Genomic DNA, 27,632 nt, shown 5'->3' on the forward strand with positions numbered 1-27,632 from the left:
CTGCTCCAGAGACTGGGCAGCTATGCACATGACACGTCTGTAAAAGGTGGACTTGTGGGGTATCTGTTTTGTCACGTTTTGTTTCATCTCCGTTAAGATCCTGAACTTTTAAAAATATAAAGCAGGCGATGATGTGCCCTGACCTGAGTAGTATGAGTAAACCCAGCCCTTTGCCCCTGAGGTCCAACGGAAAACAAAACCAAAAAAGATTATGAGCTTCCAATGTGAGTCAATTAAGAGTAATGAGACCCTTCTTTTCTCCCCAGTGTCCTTTTACCATTTTATTGTAGTAGTGTTCAGTGAAACTCTGCTGTGACCCTCTTTTGTTTTTACGAGTCTGTAGACACTGGGGTGAGTCACTTCATTTGGATGGCCAGAGCTGACAGGCTGTCGCTTAGGACTCTGGCGGTAGCTTAAGCCACCACCAGTGTGCTCCTGTAGAAATTTCAATTCCCATCTGTTTCATGTTTTTTTTTTTTTAATTTTTTTTATTAGGTTTATTAGAGCACATGCATGAACAGGGGAGGGACAGAGAGACAGTGAGAGAGAGAGAATCCCAAGCAGGCTTTGCACTGTCAGTGCAGAGCTTGATGCAGGGGGCTCGATCCCACGAACCATGAGATCATGACCTGAGCCAAAATGAGAGTCAGATGCTTAACAAACTGAGCCACCCAGGTGTCCCGCATCTGTTTCATGTTTAAAGTTTTTAAGTTTCGAATCCTATGTGCCATTTGTCTCTATCTCATTTGGGTAGAACACTTAAAATGTTTTCATTTTAGTTTCTTTGAATTCAAAATAGAAAAACTCTTTAGTTATTTCCTTTTCAGTTTGCCCCTCAGTGTATCCTCTCTTTGGCCCAGGTTTAACGTGTCCTGTTCCTTCCTTTTGTTTTTTTTTCACCTTGATTTCCCTTGAGGACTGTAGCTTCCATTGTGCTATTCCTTCCTCTTTTCCCCACCCTTCCTTTCTTGCTTGCACTCTCTCTCCCTTCAAAGCTGGTATGGAATCCAGACTACCATCTGCACTATTAATTTTGGCAAGAACACATAATTCTTTCATCTTACAAAAACCAGATATCATTTCATTAAAACGTCATCAAAAGTTACTCAGTTTCATCCCTTTAAATTTGGTGAGGTGATTCCGAGCTGGAAGTGAAAAGATCTGCAAACTGAAAGGGTTTGAAATTCAGTTAGATGTATCAGTGTGTAGTACCCTGGGCTTGAAGAAATATTCAATGACTTACAGAGTGTCAAGCCCTCAATAACTAGAATATCATGCTTTTTGACTTTGGGATGAAATGATACCCATTTAATAACTGGTTATTCAAAACTTATTGGCAGTTAAATATTATTTTTATTTTTATTGCTTTTAAAGAGAAAAAAGAAAAATAATGATGTGGTATGAGATCCAGTGAGGGAAAATAATGGTGCTTGCTGGTGAAATGATTGAGCACCGTTTGTTTTTATGTATATAAACACATATACATTGTAACATATTATAAAAAAGTAGAATGAGTGGTAGGTACATTGGTGTTTGTGTGGAGGGAATACACACATGTGTAAAACGAGTCAACATACTTGCTTTCGTTTGGTTCCCTAAACAGGTACATGGTGAATCTTGGTCCATTCCACGCCTATCTGTCTGTAATCCTATGTTACTGTAGTGTTGCTTCAGTTAGTGTTTACTTAGTTTTTGCACTTGCATAAAATATTAATCTTAATTTTTTATGCTAAACAAAACTTGATAATTTGAGATGTTTTTCTGATTCATTTTAGATCCCAGTTATTAAAGCTTTTGGAATCTTGAAGCGAGCGGCTGCTGAAGTAAACCAGGATTATGGTCTTGATTCGAAGATTGCTAATGCGATAATGAAGGCAGCCGATGAGGTAGGAGCCCATAAGTGTGCTGTTTACGCAGTGGCATCAGGCCCCTTGCGTTTACGAGATGCTGTCAGGCCCGGGCGGAGGAAAGGGCCACTGAGTTCCTGAGTTAATGAATTTCAGGGTAATGTGGCAGCCTTCTTGTTTGGTTAGGATGAATATTAATATGGTGTTTAAAATATTGTGGCAGAATTTCTGGATGATCTTATGCCTTTTTAATTCTCTTGACTTTTCCTTTTAATTTATATAATTTAAAGAAAACTTGAAGAGGCGGTGTTAAACTTACAGATTTGACTTTTTATTTTATGTATACATGATTCCTTTTAAAACTAGTAGGTTATTTGATGATGATATGTATGGAATTGTAATGTCACTAATCCGCTTTTCATGTAATCTTAAGGACATAGTCAGAGATAACAGTTAAAAAGCTGTATATGTAGTGGCGTTCATTGCAGTACTATTTATGATAGTAACAAATTAGACTGTATCCGACCATAACAGATGCTTATACAAGTTATATTGTGAAGCGATAGAAAATTGGTTTCTTGAAGAATGTTCTAGGATAAACCTAGCATGAAAGAAGTATGGGGTGGGGAGAGTAGCAAAATATGTATTCATTTATTTTTAAAAATTAAAAAAATATTTTTTTAATATTTATTTATTTTGAGAGAGAAGAGAGAGAGAGAGAGCATGAGCAGGGGAGGGGCAGAGAGAGAGGGAGACCCAGAATCTGTAGCAGGCTCCAGGCTCTGAGCTATCAGCACAGAGCCTGACATGAGGCTTGAACTCATGAACCATGAGATCGTGACTTGAGCCAAAGTCAGACGCTTAGCCGACTGAGCCTCTCAGGTGCCCCTAAATAAATATATTTAATGATCGTAATTGTGTGCCAAGAGTCACTGTTCCTGAGGGGTAGGGCTGTTGTAATTTATAACGTTTTCACTTCTCAAAATGTTCCACACTGATCATCTATTATTTTTATATAACTAGGAAAAAAGTTTTACTTTAAAATGAACTAATTATTTAAGGTGCTAATTTTCTAAGGTGCATGCTAATTTTTTTCAAGCTAAAATCATTCTAGAAGCTGAAGTTAACCACTAACTCTCTTAGCTTATAATTCAAGAACTGACACATAAAAATATGACAGAAGCAGGGATAGATCTGGACTGTGTGTATGTCTCTGCACTTGGCAGTTGCTACTCATTGGACATCTGCAGTGAAGTAACTATCAGCAAACTCATTTTCAAGTAATTCGTTCATTATCATGCTGACTCCAGCTGTAACATCTGTTGGATGTTCCCGCTGAGCACTGCAGTCAGTGTACCTAAAAACTTACCACATGTGCCAGCCTTTACAGGTGGCCCTATCTGGATGTTATTAGAAGAGGCAGTTGGAGATACAGAAGAAAGATAGCTTTGATTCAGTTTTCATTTGGAATCCATGAAATTGCATCTTTCAGAATAGATGAAATTTTCGTTTTATAAGTAGCAGTGGTTGGAACCTGGGATCCTGAAGCTTGGACTTCCTGGACAACCACAAGCTGTGCAGCACCATCTGAAAATCACGTAGCATATGAGAGAAGTGGGCATCTTTAGCACTTTATAGGCGATCACTTACTTGTAGTTGATTACGGTAGTTTACGTGAATATTGAATACTGCTTATTTTTAAAAATTCATTTCTTAAATTTCTTTTTCTGCAGGTAGCTGAAGGTAAATTAAATGATCATTTTCCACTTGTGGTATGGCAGACTGGATCAGGAACCCAGACAAATATGAATGTAAATGAAGTCATTAGCAATAGAGCAATTGAAATGCTGGGAGGTGAACTTGGTAGCAAGAAACCTGTGCATCCCAATGATCACGTTAATAAAAGCCAGGTCAGTGTACCATCTCCTCTTTTCTTGGTTATAAATTGAAAAGAATACCTGAGATTATTCTTGTAAAACAGGCGTTAGCTTTTTGGCAAAGAAGCTTCACTAGGCTTATATTCTTTAGTAGAAAGGACTTCTTACATGGGTTCTTATTTCTTTTAAGAATCTTGGGTCTATGCCTTAAACTTCATAAAAATCCCTATTAGGACACCTGAATTTAGTATATGTATATTTGTATTGTTTGGTTTGTTTGTTTATTTATTAATGTGTAGTCCTATTTGAGAGAGAGAGAGAGAGTGTGTGAGCAGGGGAGGGCCAGAGAGAAAGGGAGACATAGAATCCGAAGCAGGCTCCAGACTCCAAGCTGTCAGCACAGACCCGGATGCAGAGCTTGAACTCACAGACTGCGAGATCATGACCTGAGCTGAAGTCAGAGGCTTAACTGACTAAGCCACCCGGGCGCCACATTATTTGGTTTATTTTTTAAAAACTCTTTATTTTTAAGTAATTTTAGAATTCTGAAAGAATTACAAAGATACCTCAAAGAGTTCCTGTATACCCTTCTCTCAGTTTCCCTTAATGTCAAACAATTTTTATAACCCTGGTATATTTACCACGCAATGAAATTAATATTGGTATACAATACTATTAACTAAACAGACGTTTTTAGGATTTCCCTCGTTTTCTACCAACATCTTTTGTTTTCTTGCAAGATGCAGTCCAGACTACACATTGCATTTAGTCATGTTCTCTTAGTCCACTCCAGTCTCTTGACAGTTTGTCTTTTGTCACCTTGACACTTGTGAAAGTAGCGGTCAGGTATTTCGTGGAACGTCCCTCAGTTTGGGTTTGTTTGATGCTCTCTCATAAGTGGACAGAGACTGTGGATTTGGGCAAGACTGTTCAGAAGTGAAGGGCTCTTCTTGCTTCACGGCAGGGGTATGTGATGGCCTGTGACTTGGGACTGGTGACGCTGACTTTAATCACTTGGTTAGGCGGGGTCTGCAGGGCTTCTCCACCTTCCATTTTCTGTTGGAAGTGAGTCACTGACGTCTGCCTGTGCTCAGGCATTGCACTTAAGCTTCACTTGCTAAAGGAAGTAGTATCAAGAAATTTTTGGTCATATGTTAAAATCAACACAGAATTGATATGTAATGTTTAGACTGCAAATATCTTCTTTCTCCTTAAACTTTTGCCCACCAGTGTTAGCATGCAATAGTGGATCTTGCCTATAGCAGTTACTACTGTGGCGTTTTAGTGGTGATTTTCTACTCCTCTCAGTCCTTCTACGTGTATTTATTGAAACTTGTCTGTAAAGATTTGTCCTCTTCTGTCTCCCTCCCCCCCCCCCACTTACATATTTATTTAACTGTTGATGTGTATCGACATGAATTCGCGAATATTTATTTTATTCCTAAGGTCCTAACCCAGTACTGTTACTTATGTTGTTGCTCACATCGTTCCAGCTTTGGAAGCCCTCTGGGTTGGCCCTGTGTCCTTTGGATGTGCCACCACATTTGTGTGTCCTTTGGATGTGCCATCCATTTTTTTTTTCTTTCTTTTTTTTTTTTTAAAAGCAGTTCTTTGCTTTCTTATACCACTAGGTGTTCCATGCTCATCAGTGTTTTCCCTGTCCTAGCCCCCGTCAGCACCCATTTTTCCAAGGAACTCTCAGAGGATCTTACTGGAAAATATTTAGAACTCAAGATCTGGTGCTAGGTGTTATTTAATATATTTTTAAATGTTAACGGGGAAGTGTTTTCACATAAATTTATTGTATGAAGAATTTTTCAAACTTATTACTTGCAATTAAATATAAACTTTTATATATACTTCAGTCTGAAGTCTGCATGAGAATAATCCAGCATGTATGGTCTGATGGAGGAGTTGGGTAGAGCTACAGGTGAGGCAAGATTGGCTTGTGCTGATAATTGTTCGAGTTTTGGTGTAGGTACTTGAGTGTTTATTATACCATTCACTCTACTTTTGTGAGTGGTTTGATATTTTCCATAGTAAGAAGTTACAATGTATCATTTTAAATAACATAATAGTTTAAAAGTATGGGGTTTCAGTTGATTACAGAGCGTGGAGTGTGAACTACCTTGTCAGGTCCCAGTTCTGCCAGTTCCTAAATATTTTGGCAAGTCACATATCTTTGAGAGCTTGGCTTCCTGTTTTTAAAGTGTTGACCTATCTTATAAGAATTTTCCTCAAGTTTAATGAAAGAAGAAATGTTTGTAAAGGACTGTTTGCACTGTAGAACTGTAGGATGTTTTATTATTGCTCTCCTTACATGCAGTTGTTAATTGTACTTCTTTAGGTTTTGTTGTCATTTATTAGCAGATACAATAATAATATATGATAGTAAGCTGCATATATAATCCAGTCCTGAGTTGGTTAAACCAGGTTGCTTCTTATTTGATCTCAAGTGACCTCTGACTTGCCACACATAAATGTAATTGAGCACTAAATGCATGAGTTTCGAGTAATCATTTAGCGAGATGTTTAATAGGGATATTCAAGTGTGTTTTTTGTTGCTTCTGATTTAACATTTTGCATTTTTTGTAAATTTTCCAACAGAGTTCGAATGATACCTTTCCCACAGCGATGCACATTGCTGCTGCTGTAGAAGTTCATGAGGTGCTCCTGCCAGGGCTACAGAAGCTGCATGATGCTCTCGAAGCCAAATCCAAAGAGTTTGCCCAGATCATCAAAATTGGGCGCACTCACACCCAGGACGCTGTTCCACTCACTCTTGGGCAGGTATAGGAGTGTGATTGGATTTGATTCAATTTGGGGGTTGCTGCAGATGGCCGACACATTACCCTCCAAATCATACTAGTTCAGAGGTCCAAGTTCATCACAGTTGAGTTCACTGGCACAGATTGCTCTGCATTAACCAATCAGTAGCTTTACTGACATCCTCTGAGGGAGGAGCACTGAGCCGGTCTGGGGGCAGTCGGGCCTGGTCAAGAGCTTAGCGTTGCTGAGTACAAGCTGTGGGACCTTGGGAAAATTACTTAGCTTTTCTGTGCCTCAGTTTTCTGAGCTTTAAAATGAGGAGAATGCTATCTCTATCATAGCGTCGTTGTGAGGTTCAAATGAACTGGTTCACTAAGTGCTTAGAACCATGGGGACCACAGTAATAAGCACGTGCAGGTGTTAGCTGCCATCATCCCCATCTTCACCTTCACCAGGATCAATTATCTTGTCTCCTTTTGTCTCTTACTCTAGATTCGTAGGCTCCATAAAAATTACTTTTAAATTGATTAATCACGGCATATCTGACTCTGTAAGATTGTATTGGGCCACATGTGAAAGAGGATTACTCTCTTCCCCCAAATACCGGAAGGTATTTTTGTGTTTCTTGATCGGTGCCTTGAAGAATGTCTAATGGCATGCACCGTGAAGGAAATGACGGGAATACGGATAATAGTTTTTGATAGTAAAACTCTCTCATAGTTTAGTTTGGGAGATAGGGCATACGTAAATTTGATACCAAAAGATGGTTATATATACCAAATATCAAGTGATAGAGTTGCAGAAATTGAGGTGAGGTGAGGTGAGAGTGTGCTGCTTGCTTGCTTGAAAAGATTCTCACTTGTAGTTTCACTAGGATGAACACTGCAAAAGCTTGATTACTTAGCTTAATCTCATTACAGAAGGAGTGGGGAAAATGAAATGATTAATTGGAATACAGATGCTAGGAGTGAAGCAAGCTCCCTGGCTTCAGCTGCCTCTGAAGGCTTGGTCTGTCTTCTCTTTGCGTCGTGGGTTCTTAGCCCTAGGCGTGGTGCCCGCGGAGGAACAGTGTGTGTCTGAAGCTGGAGGATCCCCTGGTTTCTAACGTTTTCCTTTCTGTTTGTCCCGTGTGGGAAAACCACCATGCCAGAGTCTGGTTGGGCTGTGCCAGCCTCCTCTGTAAGATCATCAGTCCCCCTGTTACATCAGAAGCCGTTTTCTCTTCTACTTTATCTTACCAGAGCATTTACACTTGCTTTTATTGGAACTGTCTTTTGAGTTTATGCAGGTTTTCCCCAGTAAAAATAGACTTCTTAAGTGAATCCAGCCAGTGTATGTATTAGTGATCCTGGATCGATGGATCAGGTCTACCTGAAAGGAGTTATATCTCCTAAAATGTTTTCTTTTCAAATAGTAATATATCCTAATACTAATCAAAAGTATTCATGGTTTTTCAGTGTTTTTAGGCAGAAAAAAAGACAACTCTACTGTAACCATACATCCTGGCTTGCTCAGCTGAGTTCTGGTTTATGCCTTTGTCCCTGCATAATTCTTTTTTTTTTTTCTTTTTCAGTATATGAAGTTTATTGTCAAATTGGTTTCCATACAACACCCAGTGCTCATCCCAAAAGGTGCCCTTCCTCAATACGCATCACCCACCCTCCCCTCCCTCCCACCCCCCATCAACCCTCAGTTTGTTCTCAGTTTTTAACAGTCTCTTATGCTTTGGCTCTCTTCCACTCTCACCTCTTTTTTTTTTTTTTTTTCCTTCCCCTCCCCCATGGGTTTCTGTTAAGTTTCTCAGAATCCACATAAGAGTGAAACCATATAGTATCTATCTTTCTCTGTATGGCTTATTTCACTTAGCATCACACTCTCCAGTTCCATCCACGTTGCTACAAAAGGCCATATTTCGTTCTTTCTCATTGCCACGTAGTATTCCATTGTGTATATAAACCACAATTTCTTTATCCATTCATCAGTTGATGGACATCTAGGCTCTTTCCATAATTTGGCTATTGTTGAGAGTGCTGCTATAAACATTGGGGTACAAGTGCCCCTATGCATCAGTACTCCTGTATCCCTTGGGCAAATTCCTAGCAGTGTCCCTGCATAATTCTTAAAAGGGGCCTTGCTGTGTTCAGACACAAGAAATTCTGTGGTTACCTTTTTAAAGTATGTCCTATTTTGAGAACCAGTGTGACATTAAGAGCAGAATTAAATTGCATCCTGAAGCTATAATCTTACTCTAACCTGTTACCTTCTTGTGCTGCTTGTGCTGTTCAGTGAGTCATTCAGCTTCTTGAGACCTTGTGAAGCACCTTTCTGTTCTCTGTTAGGTTTTTAAACTGAAATTGTTCGGAGAAAATGTCTGTTTCCATTTGTCATGGGAGAGTTGTCTAGGATACACCAAAAAATAAGAAATCACCTGCAAATAAACCAACAGTTTAATGTATTAAAGTTCTTTTTAATCCTGATTTTCTGTGTTGTTTTTCTTTGCTTTCTAGTAAAAGAGGAGATTATAAACAGGCTACATATCATCCTCAGTGGCATCGTCCCACCTTATAGGTTTACAAATCCTCATTCTTCCTTATACTTTGCTCATTATATGAAGTAAAATGTACAAATACCACTTGGTAGCTCATAACTTAGTAGCTGAAACATATTTAAAGGAATTCTTGTTTCATGCAGTCAGAGTAACTTGTCAGCCATTAGGAAATTCTATATTCTCACCTTCTTTTCCTTCTGTTTTCAGGAATTTAGTGGTTATGTTCAACAAGTGAAATATGCAATGACGAGAATAAAAGCCGCCATGCCAAGAATCTATGAGCTCGCAGCTGGAGGCACTGCTGTTGGTACTGGTTTAAATACTAGAATTGGCTTTGCAGAAAAGGTTGCTGCAAAAGTGGCTGCACTCACAGGTTAGTGATAATATGAATTGTGACTCATTTTTGTTTTGGTCCATATATTTTCTAGGTGTTTCTCCTTTAAATTCTTGTGAATTTAAAGTTAAAAATAATATTTTCCCATCAAGCGTGTGTTTTATATCTATTTTAGAAGTGGTGGGGCGCCTGGGTGGCGCAGTCAGTTAAGCGTCCGACTTCAGCCAGGTCACGATCTCACGGTCCGTGAGTTCGAGCCCCGCGTCAGGCTCTGGGCTGATGGCTCGGAGCCTGGAGCCTGTTTCCGATTCTGTGTCTCCCTCTCTCTCTGCCCCTCCCCCGTTCATGCTCTGTCTCTCTCTGTCCCAAAAATAAAAATAAAAAAACGTTGAAAAAAAAAAAAAGAAGTGGTAATGTTAGTCCTTTTGCCTTTTAAAAGTTTCCCACCTATGATTCATACAGTATGCAATTAAAATCTGTCAGTGCTAGCTTGTTTACTCTGTGGTGGTATTACAATTATTTTCCCTTTAAAGCTGTTTTGAATACCCATTTTATTCTTCTGTTGTTTAATTTTCATTTAAATTTTAGTTCATATACAGTGCAATATTGGTTTCAGGGTTAGAATTCATTGATTCATTATTTACATCCAACACCCGGTGCTCATCACAAGTTCCCTCCTTCGTACCCATCCTCCATCTAGCCCATCCCCCACCCACCTCCCTCCATCAACCCTCAGTTTGTTCTCTGTGAACAAACTCTCCTCTTTTTCCCCCCTTCCCATGTTCATCTGTTTTGTTTCTTAAATTCTACATATGAATGAAATCGTATGGTATTTGTCTTTCTCTGATTGACTTATTTCGTTTAGCATAATGCATTCTAGCTCCATCCACATCATTGCAAATGGCAAGATTTCATTCTTTTTTGATGGTTGAGTAATATTCTGTTGTGTGTATGCATATATATATATATATATATATATGTATGTATATATGTATATACACACACACACACACACACACACATATACGTATGTATACACCACATCCTTATCCATTCATCATTTGATGGATACTTGGGCTCTCCCCATTGTTTGGCTATTGTTGATAATACTGCTATTAACATTGGGGTGCATGTAACCCTTCAAATCTGTACTTTTGTACCCTTTGCAGAAATACCTAGTAGTGCAGTTGCTGGGTTGTAGGCTAGTTCCTTGTTTAGTTTTTTGAGGAACCTACATAGTGTTCAGAGGGGCTGCTCTGGTTTGCACTCCCACCAACAGTGTAAGAGTGTTCCCCTTTCTCCACATCCTTGTCAACACCTGTTTCCTGAGTTGTTAATTTTAGCCATTCTGACAGGTCTGAGGTGGTATCTCATTGTGGTTTGGATTTGTATTTCCCTGATGATGAGTGATGTTGAGCATGTTTTCATGTATCTGCTACCCATCTGGATGTCTTCTTTGGAAGTGTCTATTCATGTCTTCTGCCCATTTCTTAACTGGGCTATTTATTTTTTGGGGTGTTGAGTTTGATAAGTTCATGATAGATTTTAGATACTTTCCCTTTATCTGATATATCATTTGCAAATATCTTCTCCCATTTGGTAGGTTACCTTTGAGTTTTGTTGATTGTTTCCTTCCCTGTGCAGAAGATTTTTATCTTGATGAAGTCACAATAGCTCATGTTTGCTTTTATTTGCCTCCGGCCACTTGTCTAGTAAGAACTTGCTACATGGAGGACAAAGAGGTTGCTGGCTGTGTTTTCCTCTAGAATTTTGATGGTTTTCTGTCTCACATTTAGGTCTTTCATCCATTTTGAATTTATTTTTGTATGTGGTGTAAGAAAGGGGTCCAGTTTCATTCTTCACATCGCCATCCAGTTTTCCCAACACCTTTGTTGAAGAGACTTTTTTCCATTGAATATTCTTTCCTGCTTTGTCAAAGATTACTTGACCCTATAGTTGTGAGTTCATTTCTGGGTTCTCTGTTCTGTCCCATTGATCTGAGTGTCTGTTTTTGTGCCAGTACCATACTGTCTTGATCACTACAGCTTTGTAACACAGCTTGAAATCTGGAATCGTGGATGCTGCCAGTTTTGTTTTCCTTTTCCAGAATTGCTTTGGATATTTGGAGTCTTTTGTGGTTCCATACAAATTTTAGGATTGTTTGTTCTAATTCTGTGAAAAATGCCCTTAGTATTTTTGATAGGGATTATATTAAATGTGTAGATGACTTTGGGTAGTACAGACATTTTAACAATGATTGTTCTTCAGTCCATGAGCAGGGAATGCTTTTCTATTTCTTTGTGTCCACTTCAGTTTCTTTCATAAGTGTTTCATAGTTTTCGGAGTACAGATCTTTTACCTCTTCAGTTAGGTTTATTCCTAGGTATCTTATTGTTTTTGGTGCAATTGCAAATGGGGTCGATTCTTCAATTTCTTTTTCTGCTGCATCATGTTTGGTGTATAGAGATGCAACAGATTTCATGTTGTCTGCAAATAGTGAAAGTTTGACTTCTTCCTTTCCAGTTTGTATGCCCTTTATTACTTTTTGTTGTTTGATTGCTAAAGCTAAGACTTCCCAGCACTATGTTAAGTAGAAATGGTGAGAGTGGACATCCTTGTTTTCTTTCTGATTGTAGGGGAAAGGCTATCAGTTTTTCCTCACTCAGGATGATATTAGCTGTGGGTCTTTTGTAGATGGCCTTTATGATCTTGTGGTATGTTTCATCTTACCCCTACTTTGTTGAGGGTTTTTTCAAGAATTGATGCTGTATTTTGTCAAGTGCTTTTTATGCATCTACTGAAAGTATTCTATGGTTCTTTTCATAGTGTGGTGTATCACATTGATTGATTTGTGAATATTGAGCCAACCCTGCAGCCCAGGAATAAATCCCACTTGACCATGTGAATAATTCCTTTAATGTACTGTTGAATTCGATTTGCTAGTATTTTATTGAGAATTTTTGCATCTGTGTTCATCAGGGATATTGGCCTATAATTCTCCTTTTTAGTGGGGTCTTTGTTTTTGGAATCAAAGTAATGCTGGCCTCATAGAAGGAGTTTGGAAGTTTTCCTTCCATTTCTATTTTTTTGAACAGTTTGAGAAAAATAGGTATTAACTCTTCTTTAAATGCTGGTAGAATTCCTGTGGAAAGCCATCTGGCCCTGGACTCTTCTTGGTTGAGAGATTTTAAATTACTGATGCAAATTCTTGGCTGGTTATCGGTCTGTTAAAATTTTCTATTTATTCCTGTTTTAGTTTTGGTAGTTCGTAAGTTTCTAGGAATTTGTCCTAGTTTATTGGCATATATTTCTTCATAGTATTCTCTTATTTGTATTTCTGTGGTGGTGGTTGTGATCTCTCTTCTTTTATTCAAAATTTTATCAATTTGGGTCCTTTGTCTTTTTGATAAGTCTGGTTGGGGGTTTATTAATTTTATTAATTCTTTCGAAGAACCAGCTCTTAGTTTTGTTGATCTGTTTTTTTTGTGTTTCTATATTGTTTATTTCTGCTCTAATATTTATTATTTCCCTTCTTCTGCTGGCTTCAGGCTTTATTTTCTGTTTCTTTTCTGGCACCATTATTTGAGACTTTTCTTTTTGAAGTAGACCTGTATTGCAATATACTTCCCTCTTAGGACTGCCTTTGCTGTATCCCAAAAGTTTTAGACTGTCATCTTTTCATTTTCATTTGCTTCCATGCATTTTTTAATTTCCTCTTTAATTTCCTGGTTATCCTATTCATTCTTTAGTAGGGTATTCTTTAACCTCATGAATTTGAGGGTTTTTCAGATTTTTCTTGTGGTTGACTTCAAGTTTCGTAGCATGGTGGTCTGAAGATATGCATGATTTGATCTTGATCTTTTTGTACTTGTTGAGGGCTGATTTGTGATCCAGTATGTGACTGTTACATGGGCACTCAAAAAGAATGTATATGCTGCTGCTTTAGGATGAAATGTTCTGAATATATCTGTGAAGTCCATCTAGTCTGTGTGTCATTCAAAGCCATTGTTTCCTGGTTAATTTTCTGCTTAGATCTGTCCATTGTTGTAAGTGGGATGTTAAAGTCCCTTACTGTTATTGTATCATTATTAATAAGTTTCTTCATGTTTATCATTAATTTATTTATATATTTGGGGCTTCTAAATTGGGGGCATAAATATTTACAGTTGTTAGATCTCGATGGATAGACCACTTAATTATAATACAATGCTCTTCTTCATCTCTTGTTACAGTCGTTTTTATATCTAGTTTGTCTGATATAAGTATGGCTATTCTGGCTTTGTTTTGGTGTCCATTAATATGATAGATGGTTCTCCACTCCCTCACTTTCAGTGCAGGTGTCTTTAGGTCAATAGTAGTGAGTCTCTTGAAGGCTGCATATAGATGGATCTTGTTTTTTTAATCCATTCTGATACCCTGTGTCTTTTGATTGGAGCATTTAGTCTATTTACATTCAAAGAGATTATTGAAAGATATGAATTTAGTGCCATTGTGTTATCTGAGCTGGTGTTTGTAGTGATGTTCTTTGATCCTTTTTAGTCTTTGTTACTTGTAGTCTTTTTTTTCTCCATTCAGAGCCCCCCTTAAAATTTCTTGCTGGTTTAGTGGTCATGAACTCTGCTAGTTTGTCTGGAAAACTCTACTTCTCCTATTCTGAATGACAGCCTTGCTGGATAAAGAATTCTTGGCTGCATATTTTTCCCATTCAGCATGTTAAATATATCCTGCCACTCCTTTCTGGCCTGCCAAGTTTCTGTGGATAGGTCTGCTGAGAACCTGATCTGTCCTCCCTTGTAGATTAAGGACTTTTTTTCCCTTGCTACATTCAGGATTCTTTCCTTATCTGTTTCCCCCACAGTAGCCGACTCCAAGAGTTCAGGTTTTTCGCTCCGCTGTGGTAGCCTCTGTAAGCAGGGCTCCCTCTTTGCTGCCGTATCCATAGTTCTATCTCCCTCGCACCTCCTACTTTCCAAAAGGTGGTTGCTTTTGTACTTGTAGACTTGCAGTTTTTATTCTCTCAGACCTCGGATTGATTTCTTGGGTGTTCAGAATGATTTGATAATTATCATGCTGTGTTTGTGGGACAAGACAGGCTTAGGGTCCTGCCATCTTTACTCTGAATACCCATTTTCAAAGCTGGCAAAATCAATGGATGGTTGAGAGACATTTATTTCAATGGTAAATATGTTTTTTCTGTTTTTGCTTTTCATATCCTGGAACTTTCTATTTATCTTGCTGAAATTAGAAAACTATTTAATTTTAGACGATAACTCATAGGGTTATTTTTTTCTTCAGGGTTGCCTTTTGTCACAGCTGCAAATAAATTTGAAGCTCTGGCTGCTCATGATGCTTTGGTTGAACTCAGTGGAGCCATGAATACTACCGCCTGCAGTCTGATGAAGATAGCAAACGATATTCGTTTTCTGGGTTCTGGTCCTCGCTCAGGTCTGGGAGAGCTGATCTTGCCTGAAAATGAGCCAGGAAGTAGTATCATGCCAGGTAATGACTAGCTGGTAAACATTAGCGCTGGAACTTGACAGGGACCCAGGCGTTCTCATGAACATAGCATGTCTCCTTGTGTTAAGCGTGATCCCAGACATAGATAGAGACGTGTGTGTCACAGTTATTTCAGAATATCTTTGTGGGCCACCTTTGATCAGAATTGGGGAACATCACCCAACATTATAGGAAAAGAGAATTTTAATAGCATGTATGTGGATTCCTACATTAGAGAATAGAGGAATCTCTCTTTCACAATCCAAAGCCAGAAGAATTCTGAAACCAGCTGTGAAAGTGGTCAGCCTGGGTTGAATAAAAATGAATTATTCCAGTTGCCTGTTATTTCATTTTCTGCTTGGGGTTTTGGCCTGTTCAGTAAGGGAAGTGACACAGGCTTTGGATGTCTGGATTCTAGGAAGCCATATGACAGATTCATGTGACAGTCACTGAATCCTGAGGGGAAGTGTTGGTAGCTCTGTTAGACGAGTGTAGTGGGTGAACAGTGACACTTAAGTGACAATAAGGAGGTGACTTCAGACTGGAGGGATGTCTCAGTAGCAGGCTGCAGGTCTCTGCCACTTCACCACTTCCCTGGTGACTGAGGGTGAAAGCAGAGAACACGTGTGGGTCACACGAGCAAGTAAGGAAACAGCAGTACGCCAGAATTGAGGCCTCTGTGTGTTGGGCTAAAACTGACAAGGTGACTTCTAATAGTGAAGAAGAAAGACCTGAGTGTTGATTCTCTTAAATCTACACATGTGTACAGAATGAGAAGAGATCTGATTTTAAAATAATTCATGTTCAAAAATGACTTCAATTTAGTTGATGGCAAATGCAAGGTAATTGCCTAGAAAAGAGAAACCCAGATCCACAGATGAGGAAATAACCTTCCCAGTGTGTTGCCTTGTACTGGTCGGCAGAACCTGGTATGTCAGGTTCACACCTGAGCTCGTCAGAGGGGTGCTCCCAGGGTACTGGGACTCTGGGGACTCAAGACGAATAGGAACATTCCAGTGTAACGTCCACTTCCTCTGAGCAGTCTCCCAAGTGTCAGTGAGGTGCTAAGAGTTCCCATAGCAGCCTGCTTCTCTGTATTTACCCCTCAGGTCCTGTAGTTGCCTGCTGTCTCTGCTCGGCCTCCCAAGTTCTGCAGCGCAGGGTCTGCGCCTTTCTCACCCACTGTTGCATGTTCAGTGCCTGGCTTCGTAACTATGTCCATGATGAATGGAAGCCGAGAAGATGGGGTGGGCTGGACTCAATGTGCGGTTGCCCAACTCCTCACACATTAGCTGTTGAACCATTCACGGTCTGTGGCAACCTGTCCTTCCTTATTTGGTTGGTTTGCTTCTTTGCATCAGCACTGATGGTTGGACACTTGCTTTCTTACATGTCTTACTTTATTTAATGAAGTCAGATTTCCTTCTTTTCTTGATAATTTGACATAATACCTAATCTTGAAGCCACAAGCATGGTTTTTTTTTTTTATATGAAATTTATTGTTAAATTGGTTTCCATAAAACACCCAGTGCTCATCCCAACAGGTGCCCTCCTCAATACCCATCACCCGCCCTCCCCTCCCTCCCACCCCCCATCAACCCTCAGTTTATTTTCAGTTTTTAAGAGTCTCTTATGGTTTGGCTCCCTCCCTAACTTTTTTTTTTTTCTTCCCCTCCCCCATGGTCTTCTGTTAAGTTTCTCAGGATCCACATAAGAGTGAAAACATATGGTATCTGTCTTTCTCTATATGACTTATTTTCACTTAGCATAACACTCTCCAGTTCCTTCCACGTTGCTACAAAAGGCCATATTTCATTCTTTCTCATTGCCACGTAGTATTCCATTGTGTATATAAACTTGCACTGTTGGTAGGAATGCAAACTGGTGCAGCCGCTCACGAGCTTGTTTGATGTGAGTCTTTCCTTGGTGGCTTTCTTGAAGGCAAGGTGAACCCTACGCAGTGTGAAGCGCTCACCATGGTTGCAGCCCAGGTCATGGGGAATCACGTCGCCGTTACCGTTGGAGGCAGCAATGGACATTTTGAGTTGAATGTTTTCAAGCCAATGATGGTAAGCTTTCAATCTGATTTTTAATTTTTTTTTTACTGAAATCTAAGTGTATTGTTTTTTCTTTCATAAAAGTCTTTGGAGGTTTCACATTAGGTCCTGGGATGATAGAAGTAGCAATTGGAAGTCAAGCATATGTTAATGTTAGCAGATTAAGCCTGGAAGGAAGCCTAGGGGAAGTGTGGATAGCCCTATTAAAAGACTTTTAGCTCAAGTAATTTGATGACTTTTAGGTGACTTTTAACTCAAGTAATTTGATGGTTTGCTTTATTTAATAGGAAGAAAAAGTGTGGAAATAGGGTGTGGGTTTCTTCCTTATCCCTCACCAGTGAGGATGCCAGTGGCTAGAAATAAGTCAGGTCTCCTCAGGCTGTCCCTCAACTGTCTCCTCCTCATGCTGCTGCTTTATTTTTCTCTCAAGTTCAGTCTTTTAGAGGAATAACCCACATTCACTTTCAGGCAGATTCATTACTCCTGGCTTCCCCCGCCCCACTTGTGCTTGAACTGTTCCCCTGGTCATTTGGAACCCCCGCAAGCCCATAGACTTGCTGACCTCTGAGCTTAGCCATGACTCCCTTCTGTTTGGCGTCCTCAGCACCCTCCTCCCATGCCCTTCTGTCCCTCTCTGGCTTTCCTTCATCTGTTTTCCCTCTTCCACAGACCTTGAAAACATTCGTGTGTCTAAAAATCGTTCTTTTACTTCATCTTCATGAAGATGGAATGAGGTGACATCATCTTTCATCCATTTTCCTCTCCTTTGGATAACAGGGCTGTCGTCACGTGGAGTCTGTTACTAGTGTAAAGTGTTATATCTAAAATATATTAAGGGCTCATTTCCAGTTTGTATCTGGTATAAAGTCTGGTTTTAATTTGATAAGAACATGCAAATGACAGATATTGAGAATATTCATTCAGTGTATTTGTCAAATCTAGATCAGGCACTGTACTGAGTACTAGTGGTAGAATAATAAGGAAGACAAGATATTTATTTGTCCTCAAGGCCTGTACGTTCTTGTGAGAAATAAAAGGCCAAAGCAGAACTCGCACATGTAAGCTTTTGCTTTCCTGTTGGATTCCAAACAATATGAGCTGCCTGGCAAATATAGGTGTGCAACAAATGTCTTGCTAATCTTTTTATGTTAAAACACAAAAATCTATTTTTTTGTCTTTAATAGAAAATACATCAGGGTAATCAACATTTGCCTTACATTAAAGTCATTAGTATCGAATTTAACCATGAGGTTCTGTGCCTTCTAGTAGAGTCCATTGTTGGGAGTATAGTTTTCAGATCCTGATGTTTTAGAACAAAAGAGAGTAGGATGTGACTATAGCTTTATACATATTAGAAATGTTACCAAAAAGGAAAAACATGCTAAAACTAAAAAACTAACTGATTTTCTGTTGGTTTTAAAATAATGTGTGAAAGGTTATTTTAAAGTTCCTGAGGAATATTTGTTTTGTTAAGCATAAAAAATGTGATCAGTGAAACCTGGGAAGTCCTCACTTCATTCACTGCTTCCAACAGGCTGAACATTCTAACATTTGCATCTTTGCTTCTCTTCCGGAGGATTCTTTTTCCATCTCTGGTTGTTTGAGTCCCCTCCATCAAATAGGACTTCACCAGTTCCTACAACTGGAATTAATTTCTCTTTCTCTGTGCTAACATTTCATACCCATGTTTTATCACACTACAGGGTCTCTTGTGTTTCAGTTTATTTGTATTTATGTCTTTTATGTTTTTGAGATTTCAGTGTCCTCAAATGTTCCATGGATATAGTGCTTTACAAGTTGTAGGAGTGCTGTTTATCAAATTATGTATTCATTTATGAGCCAGCAAATAATATACGCTAGTGAACAAAAAACATTAGGGTTAATAAGCCTCTCTCTTCTGTGTCTCTCCCTCCCTCCTCCTCCCTTGTTCTACGCCCCTCATAGATTAAAAATGTGTTACACTCAGCCAGGCTGCTGGGGGACGCGTGCGTTTCCTTCACAGAAAACTGCGTTGTGGGAATCCAGGCCAACACAGAGAGGATCAACAAGCTGATGAACGAATCTCTAATGTTGGTGACAGCTCTTAATCCTCATATAGGTAAGGTTTAAGGAATAATAATGTCATTTTGAATACAAAATTTAAAAGCTAAATATTTTTAAGAGATTATTGGATCAAGGTGGACAGCAGATTCCTTTTGGGCATTGTTTCAGTAAAATCTCATAAAATATTTGAAATTGCATTGAAAGACACTGTTTATATATTAGTATGCTGTCCGTTAGGTTTCATTTTATTTGAAATGTGGTAAACTCAGAAGTTCAAACTTCCATGAATCTTAATGGAATTGAGATGCTTAATGTTCTGTGCAGCGCCTGGGCCCTCACTTGGTAACGTCACTAGGTGGCACTGGCTGATTAGCAGTGTGGGATGAACTCATTTTTCTGCCTTCTCTAGAGGCTCTACTACACTTTGATTTTCTTGTTTTATTCAATTCAGAAGTGGAAAGCTACCAATAAGAACAAAAGAAAAAGGACTAAGTATTCATTGCTTTTAGGGAAAGGGGGGGAAATGCAAATATTTTATCTAAAACTGTGACTCTTATATTGCAAGCCTTTTCTAGAATTGCAAATATTTTATTATGTGTTCAAACATATCGACTTGGATTGCAGACTGACCACAGTGATCCTCACCAAAGATACTCGTCTAACTTGTAGGTCTTGACACATTCATTGCATTACATTATGGTGTCTTAAAAGCCTTTTCCCCTCTTCTGCTAAGCTGAGACAATAACAACAACAACAATAATAATGGTTCTGTTTTAAAACCAGTTCTGATGTAGTCATTTTGGCATGATATGTTTGCTGTTTAACATATTCTTCTATATGGGGCCCCTGGGTAGCTCAGTTGGTTGAGCTTCCGACTTTGGCTCAGGTCATGATCTCGCAGTCTGTGAGTTCGAGCCCCGCGTCGGGCTCTGTGCTGACAGCTCAGAGCCTGGAGCCTGCTTCCGATTCCTTGTCTCCCTCTCTCTCTGCCCCTCCCCTGCTTGTGCTCTGTCTGTCTCTCTCTCAAAAATAAACATTAAAAAAAATTTTTAAAAAATTCTTCTATAATGCTGAACTTCCAAGGCAGATTTTCTACTATTGGCCTCACATCAACATATAATTTCAGTTTTGTAAAGTAAGAACTCATTTGACTGCTTCAGGTAACTCTGAGCCCAATGTGATATATCCTATTCTTTGATGTAGTGTTGAGATTGGTAATATTTTGATCCTTTAAAAGTTATTGTACATGGGCCACCTGGGTGGCCCGGTTAAGTGTCCAACTCTTGATATCAGCTCAGGTCATGATCCCAGGGTCATGGGATTGAACCCCACATTGGGCTCTGCGCTGAGCATGGGGCCTGCTTGGGATCCTCGTGCTCTCTCGCTCTCTCTCATAATAAATAAATAAACATTAAAAAAATCGTTGTACATTAGCATTCAGCCAGAGAGCTACACAGGGGATCCCAGAGGCTTATGTGAGAAATGTTCCCTCACATCTGTACTTCAGAACCTGTTGCCAAAACACTGAAGCTAGAGGTGCTCTTAAAGCTGGACGATTGGTTAGTCTTTTTTGGAATCCGTGTTCTGTGAGGTAAAGGCCATGCGAGGATAAACCACACCTTGCTGGTGCAGCGTGAGCCTTGCAGCTGCATGTCCTGGGTTGTCTGTGTGCTTATTATGTGGTGGGCTGGGTGGGAACAGGGTTTTGTAGGACTTGAAGACAAGAACTGAATGGTTAGCATAAGGCTAGACGCGAATGTCATCAAAATAAATGTACACCGTTCTTATATTGACCCTGAACATTTGATGAACATTCTTCCTCAAAGTTCCTCTAATCAGTAAGCACCCTGTTCAGTATGTTTAGTATTTACAAATTCAGTTGAGTAAAAAAATGGCCCCTAATTAGTTCATAGATGGTTACTGGTTACATGTCAGCTTCATAATAGTGTTGCCTCAGGAAGCTTTGTTCCTTTGACCATAGTCCTCTGATCTGGGGGTATTTGGGTTTTTTTCCTCCTTCATTGGTTTCATTTTTGTTTTTTTCTGTTTTTTCTTGTTTTGCTTTCTGACCTTTTTTATAAATTGTGTTAAGTGCAGACAGCTTGCAAAGCTGCCCTGCCCCTTTGTTCATTCCAGAAGCAAATGATTGAAGCAGACAGTGCACCTGGGTCTTAGTACATGATTCCATCTGTGCTGAAACTTCCCCACTGCGTCCTTGTGGCTTCTGGGAAGAGGTCAGGGTACCAGGCACTGCCCGTAGAGAAGCACGTAGAGAGGTGCTGTTGGAAGCCGCTGGCAGGTGCATCCCTCCCCAAGGCCCTGGTTCCCCTGCCTCCCACTGAGAGCCAGTCCCTGCAGCTCCCGCACAGGGTGCTGTTTGCTGTGGCACAGCAGCAGTTAGCTGGTTATGCTTTGGTGCAGAGATCGCTTCTGGTTAAATATGTTGTTAGAAACAACACGTATTTCTACTACTCAGTTGTTTTTTCATCTCTTGGTGCTATATTTTCTTTTTCTTCCCCCTGCAAAAATATCTGAGTTATTCTTTGGTATAATATTGAGATTGGTAATAATGTTTTGATCACTTAAAAATTATTGTACATTATGGGTGCCTGGGTGGCTCAGTTGGCTAAGTGTCTGACTCTTGATTTCAGCTCAGGTCATGATCTCCTGGTTTGTGGGTTTGAGCCGCGTGTCAGGCTCTGTGCTGGTAGTGCAGAGCCTGCTTAGGAGTCTCTCTCTCTGCTCCTCCCCCACTCACATACTCTCTGTCTTGAAATTAATAAATAAACTTAAAAAAAATAAAAAATAAAACTTTTATACACTAGAATTCAGCCAGAGAGCTACACAGGGGAACCCAAAATCTATTGACATTGGCAACTACAATTAGTAACAAATCTGTTGTCCAAAGTGAGGTATGGTGAAGTCTGTATTAAGAAAAGTAAAGGTTTTATCCTGTATCAAACATAACTCTGAAGATGATCACTGTTAAATATTTTTAAGATTAAAAATGTTATTTTAGATGTCAGTAGCCTCAGTATCAAGTAAATAATGATTATCTTTTGCTTTAGAAAACCAAATTTCACTACTAACTCCTACGTTGCCTGTTGTATTTTTCTTCAGGGTATGACAAGGCAGCAAAGATTGCTAAGACAGCACACAAAAATGGATCAACCTTAAAGGCCACTGCCATTGAGCTTGGCTATCTCACAGCAGAGCAGTTTGATGAGTGGGTAAAACCTAAGGACATGCTGGGTCCAAAGTGATTTAAATGAATTTATAATAAAAAAAAATATGTTCTATAAAATAAAAAAAATAAAAAAAAAATGAAAAAGACTCCTTTTATTTCTTAAGCAAAAATGGATGAATGTGAAAGGAAACCGCTCCTGAACTTGACTGTCTCTAGCAGAGCTCTTTGATCGGTGTGTAAAACCCTGGGATGTGCTTGGGTCCAAAGTGAATTTGAAAAGTGTAAAATGAAATAATTAAATTGTATGAAGTCAAACAGATTCATTTTTTCTTTTATGTTAATTGTTGTTGAATCTCATTTTTGTGACTGTGTTTATTCATATATTTTATAAAAATTCCATATCAATTTTTAAAGAGTTTTAATTTTTTTAGCTGGTGTTTTCAATTCCCCTGTAGTGAAAAAGTACTTGTTATCTGATTCCTAATGATATACTTAGACATCTATTATTTTCCTGTGATTGGGGGCATAAGGTAAGCAAGCACTGGGCCCACTATGTGGGGATGTCCGTGTCTGTGTGTACGTATGCGCATGTGCACATGCGTGTCTATTAGGAAGTAGGACAGTTAAAAAAAAACTGGGCGCGTGTATTCCATGTGCTGGTTACACACACACACCTGGCCTTAGTTGAATTACCACAGAAAGGCCGCAGACTATGGGTCAGGAATTCTAGGATGTGAATTAGAAAGGACCAGGGTACAGGCCTGAACTTGGGAAGTGAGGAGGGTGTTGGGAAAGTGAGTCTGCCCCCTGGTCTCTGCGCACCACTGCCGGGACTTTTCAGCAGGAATTCGCTTGAAACAACCACAGGGGATTTTGAACAAGCAGTTCTAGGGAGATCCAGGCCAGATTGATCCAGGTTTAGCTTCTAAACCTGAAGCTAAAGGTGCTGTTTAACTCAATCAACCTCCATTGTGGAGGGAGCTCACAGTTTGTTTTGTTCTTTCTTGCACTTTCTCTCATGATAAATGACAGGGTTGTGGAGAGACAGTCCCGCTGGTTAAAGTATCTCGCATCTCCTCTATCAACTGTGTTTTTTACTTACCCCTGATATTTATTCCTGGAAAATTGGCCATCAGCACCCACTCTCTGTAGTATTTAGATGGCAGTGTATATAGCATGTAAAATTGTAATTAAAACTTCTAGAAACATTGTGATGAAAGGTGAGATTATGTTCTTCTAACTTATCTCTTAAGCTTGAGTGGACACTTTTTTTTTTAGCTGTAAAAAGGATTTCAAAGCTGTTTAAAAAAAATTTTAATGTTTATTTTTGAGACAGCACGAGCAGGGGAGGGGCTGAGAGAGAGGGAGACATAGAATCTGAAGCAGGCTCCAGGCTCTGACATGTCAGCACGGAGCCAGACGTGGGGCTCAAACTCACAAACCACAAGATCATGACCTGAGCCGAAGTTGGATGCCCAACCAACTGAGACACCCAGGCACCTCTCAAAGCTTTTTTCATGCAACTGTGGAACCTATAGGATCTACTTTTCAGCCCATCAGTGACTGTTTCTGCCAGTGTTCTTCACATGGGGATGGTGTGGTGTTTGTGCAGTTTGCTTTAAAACAAAGCGCCCATTCTCTTTGTTTTGTTGGAAAAAAAAAAAAAAGATTTTTATTGGAAAACATAAAATCAAATTGCTTAGCAGTGCCTGAAAGCCAACAACCAAATGGGCAACTGATCTGTAGTTGTGGAACTTCGTGATGTTGGATGTTCTTTCTTAGGCGTCTTCCATCTAGATAGGCTGTTGTTCAAGGGCTCAACTAGAGACGTAACCAGTTACATAATAAGGACAATAGTGGATTGAGTTCCTAGTCTCAGTCTATGCACACCTGTCTACCATATCCTGAATGACATGTTATAAATCGTCATGTCCTGATGACTTAAGTCGTCACTGAATCTTGTGAGCTGACTGCCGCCTTTGATGTTTGTGAAGGAAAGAAAACTGCTTTCTGATGTAATCCTAAGTAAGGCTTTTAGAATTCCCAGGTGAAGGGTTGTACTGCAAGTCAACTTCACTGTTTTTACACTGGGGAGTTTTGTCTTCCATGGGACATTCAGCAATATTTAGAGACCTTTTTGGTTCTGATGACTGGAGATGGGGTGCTACTGGCCAGAGATGGAATGGGTGGAGGCCAGAGATGCTGCTGAACATCCTGTAAGGCACAGGGCAGGCCCCTACAGCAAAGGATTTTCCAGCCCAAGATGTCAATAGTGTTGAGACTGAAAAACTCAAATCCAAAAAGTATTCTCTTTGGAGGTGCTCACCACTCAGTTAGGCTTCACTACTTCCTGGTGTATGTATGGTGTCCTGGAGTTGCGGTGACTTGATGAATTGAAACTGTGAGCTGTCTCATGACTTCCATGTGAGCGTGAGCAGGAAAGTGTTCGTGAAACATGAAGTCAAGCGCAGGTGCTCCTGCCTGCAGTGACCTGTTCCCAGCAACATGTACAAAGATTTGTACTGGATAAACCTGACGAGGGGCAAGGACTGACAAACGTGGTGGGTAAATGTGTTTAAAATGGGCACAAAATCAATCCATGGATTGTGCATATGTGATTGTGAAGAAGCCTGTAGAATGACGAAGGGCTATCTTGAGAAACTAATTTCAGGAGAAGAAAGTCAAGGGATTCATGATCCACCTGGAACTACCACCAATTTGACCCACAGAAGCATTAGGGAAATTCATAGTCACAGGGTAAATTTAAATTTGCTCACTTAATAAACTAATTTGGTTGACAGAAAAAAAAAATCTATGTTCAGAAAAATTTGGTAGAATATTTCATACTCAAACATTTTAAAGACCATGTTCTTGACTATGGCTTTTCTTACATGTCTTCATTTGCCCTTTTGCTTTATAACTATGACAGCAAGAAATCTGGAAGAGACAAATTTAATGCATGTTTTGAAAGATACAAGTTTAAAACTGGCAACCTAGAATGAATTTAGTGGTAGGGATTAAGAGGTACAAACTTCCAAGTATAAATAAGTTATGGGAGTGCAATGTACAGCATAGGGAATATAGTCAGCAATATTTTAATAGCTTTCTATGGTGACAGATGGCAACCAGACTTGTGTGGAGCATTTTGTAATATATGAAAACATTTAATCATTATGTACACCTGAAACCAACAGGATATTGCATGTCAATTATACTTTGATAGTTTTTTTAAACTTTGGAAGAAAAGCTCCTAATTGCATACTGCGTCATAAAAAGAGGTTTTTTAATAGCAAGTTTATTAAATTTACATTCAGTGACTGGCTTTTGAGCGACTGATCTCAAGCTGCTCCCACCTGCAGTTTGGGTGAGGAGAAAGAAGCTGCTGATTCTTGTCTGCCATTTGTGATGTCCAGAGGCAGAGCATATGCAACACTGTCACGCCAGACAGCTGAGGCCACTGTGTTGGTATCTTCTGATCATCCTGGAGACCTCTGCCAACATTGCACCCACCCTGCACTTCAGGGTTTTCTCCCAGACTGGAGACGGGTCCCCAGCTACAGATCAGTTCGCTAAGATGAGCACCAAAAAGCTCACTGGTGGATACCAAACGTATCCACCCGTGAGCCTCTGGAATGAGAAGTCTCTGGGATTGAAGGGTAGGAGAGAATGAAGGTTTCCTAATGCAAACGCTACACTCTAACTGATGAGCCTCCTCTTTAAGAATCTGTGGTCAAGGGGCACCTGGGTGGCTCAGTCAGTTGAGCGTCTGACTTTGGCTCAGGTCTTGATCTCATGGTTCATGAGTTTGAACCCCACATCAGGCTGTGCACTGACAGTGCGGAGCCTGCTTGAGATTCTCTCTCTCCCCCTCTCTCTGCCCCTTCCCTGCTTGCTCTTTTTTTCTCTCTCTCTCTCAAAATAAATAAACAAACTTAAAAAAAAAAGGAATGATTTGTAAAAAATAAATAAGGAATCTGTGGTCAAGAATATTCATTTTGCCTCAGTCCGATGAGAAAGGAATTCTCACTTCTTCATGAGAGCTGCATGTTTTCTTCAGCAACTCAGGGCTATTCATCACATCAGATGTTCAAGCAGAGGTGAAATGTGAAGCTGTATGAAGAATGGCCAAGCAAGACACACAAGGAAAATGAGAGGTAACCACTGAAGGAGACAGATGTGGGCATGGAGGTTAATCGGAGTGGCTCATACTCTAGGCACTTGGAGGAGGAGGAGGAGAAAGCAGGTAGATCCAGTGGAGTTCAGTTCCACCTCTGCTGCCTCCTGGGGGGCTTTCTGGTCACAACTCAAGACCTGTAGACCCATCACCTTATCCTTACAATGAAGCTATTGATACATATTCATACTTATATCCCTAGGCTCACGCGAGTATATAAAGTACCCAGCACAATGCCTGCCCCAGTTAGCTTCTCCGTTTCATTCCTTGAAGACAATGGGCACAATTGCCAAATACTGAACTGATTTTTAAAAGGATGAGACTGGGGTGAGATCAGAGTTGGCCATTTTTCCCCTCAAGAGTGTCCAGCTGTGTAATTTATCAACCAAGCTGGAACACTTTGTAGAATTAAAGGAGGTCATCAAATAATTGAAATTATACAATTTTTGAAATGTTTATGAACCAATTATTTTTATCATATTGGTGGACCTACAAATAGTGCTACTCAAAAGCTAATCTCAAAAATAGAATTCTCTCCAAAATAATAAACAACACATATGTATGTGTATGTACATTAAAAAGCAAAATTTTAAACAATTCTGATTTTCTGAACATTAAAAATAGAAGCAAAAACTCTTGGTACCTATTCGTAGAATTTGGTGAGTTCCTTGTTTTTTTTTTTCTAAAGTTTATTTATTTTGAGAGAGAAAGAGAGTGTTAGCAGGGGAGGGGCAGAGAGAGGGAGAGAGAATCCCAAGCATGTTCCAAGCTGTCAGTGCAGAGCCCGGCATGGGGCTCATGTCCACAGCTCGTGTCGTCAGACTTGTGTGGCGGGGCTTGAACTCACAAACCATGAGATCATAACCTGAACTGACTGAGCCACCCAGGCACTCCTGGTCAGTTCCTGATTATCTTCCTCTAATAAAATGTCACTTTTTTTTTTTTTTAGGAATGTATTTTTTCCAGTAGGGTCTTATTATTTTCAAATTTTACACAAAATTGTCTGTAATCTTTAAAATTGTGTTAATGGTTAATAAATGTGAAAGTTTGCTATTTTAAATTTACTCTCCTTTGTAGACTATATGATATTTTTAATTGAGCAATTAGTCTTTCTATAGCTGCTGACGCACCCGATAAGCTCATAGTAAATTCTGTTAAATTGAGGATACTTATAATATTATTTTTGTATTGACATGTGTAGTATTTTGACCCAATTTCTCTTTTTGCCCCCATTCAGGCTAACTTTGATAGGTGGTTTTTTTTTTTTTTTTTTTTTTAATTTTTAAATTTGAGTATAGTT

At 39.5% G+C, this 27,632-nt stretch overlaps 1 protein-coding gene across 1 annotated transcript in view; it reads left to right on the forward strand.

The window, feature by feature from the left end:
• Positions 1-22,473, forward strand: part of FH (fumarate hydratase) — a 30,728-nt gene extending 8,255 nt beyond the window's left edge. The window contains exons 3-10 of the mRNA XM_049633862.1: positions 1,776-1,886; positions 3,581-3,757; positions 6,332-6,514; positions 9,249-9,414; positions 14,671-14,874; positions 16,813-16,940; positions 18,873-19,026; positions 22,092-22,473. Of these exons, the coding sequence (XP_049489819.1) occupies positions 1,776-1,886; positions 3,581-3,757; positions 6,332-6,514; positions 9,249-9,414; positions 14,671-14,874; positions 16,813-16,940; positions 18,873-19,026; positions 22,092-22,234 (1,266 nt within the window). The 3' untranslated portion in view covers positions 22,235-22,473. The remainder of the gene's footprint in view (positions 1-1,775; positions 1,887-3,580; positions 3,758-6,331; positions 6,515-9,248; positions 9,415-14,670; positions 14,875-16,812; positions 16,941-18,872; positions 19,027-22,091) is intronic.
• The last annotated feature ends 5,159 nt before the right edge of the window (positions 22,474-27,632 follow it).

The sequence above is a fragment of the Panthera uncia genome, chromosome F1 (genome assembly GCF_023721935.1).
Source record: "Panthera uncia isolate 11264 chromosome F1, Puncia_PCG_1.0, whole genome shotgun sequence".
Lineage (NCBI taxonomy): Eukaryota > Metazoa > Chordata > Mammalia > Carnivora > Felidae > Panthera > Panthera uncia.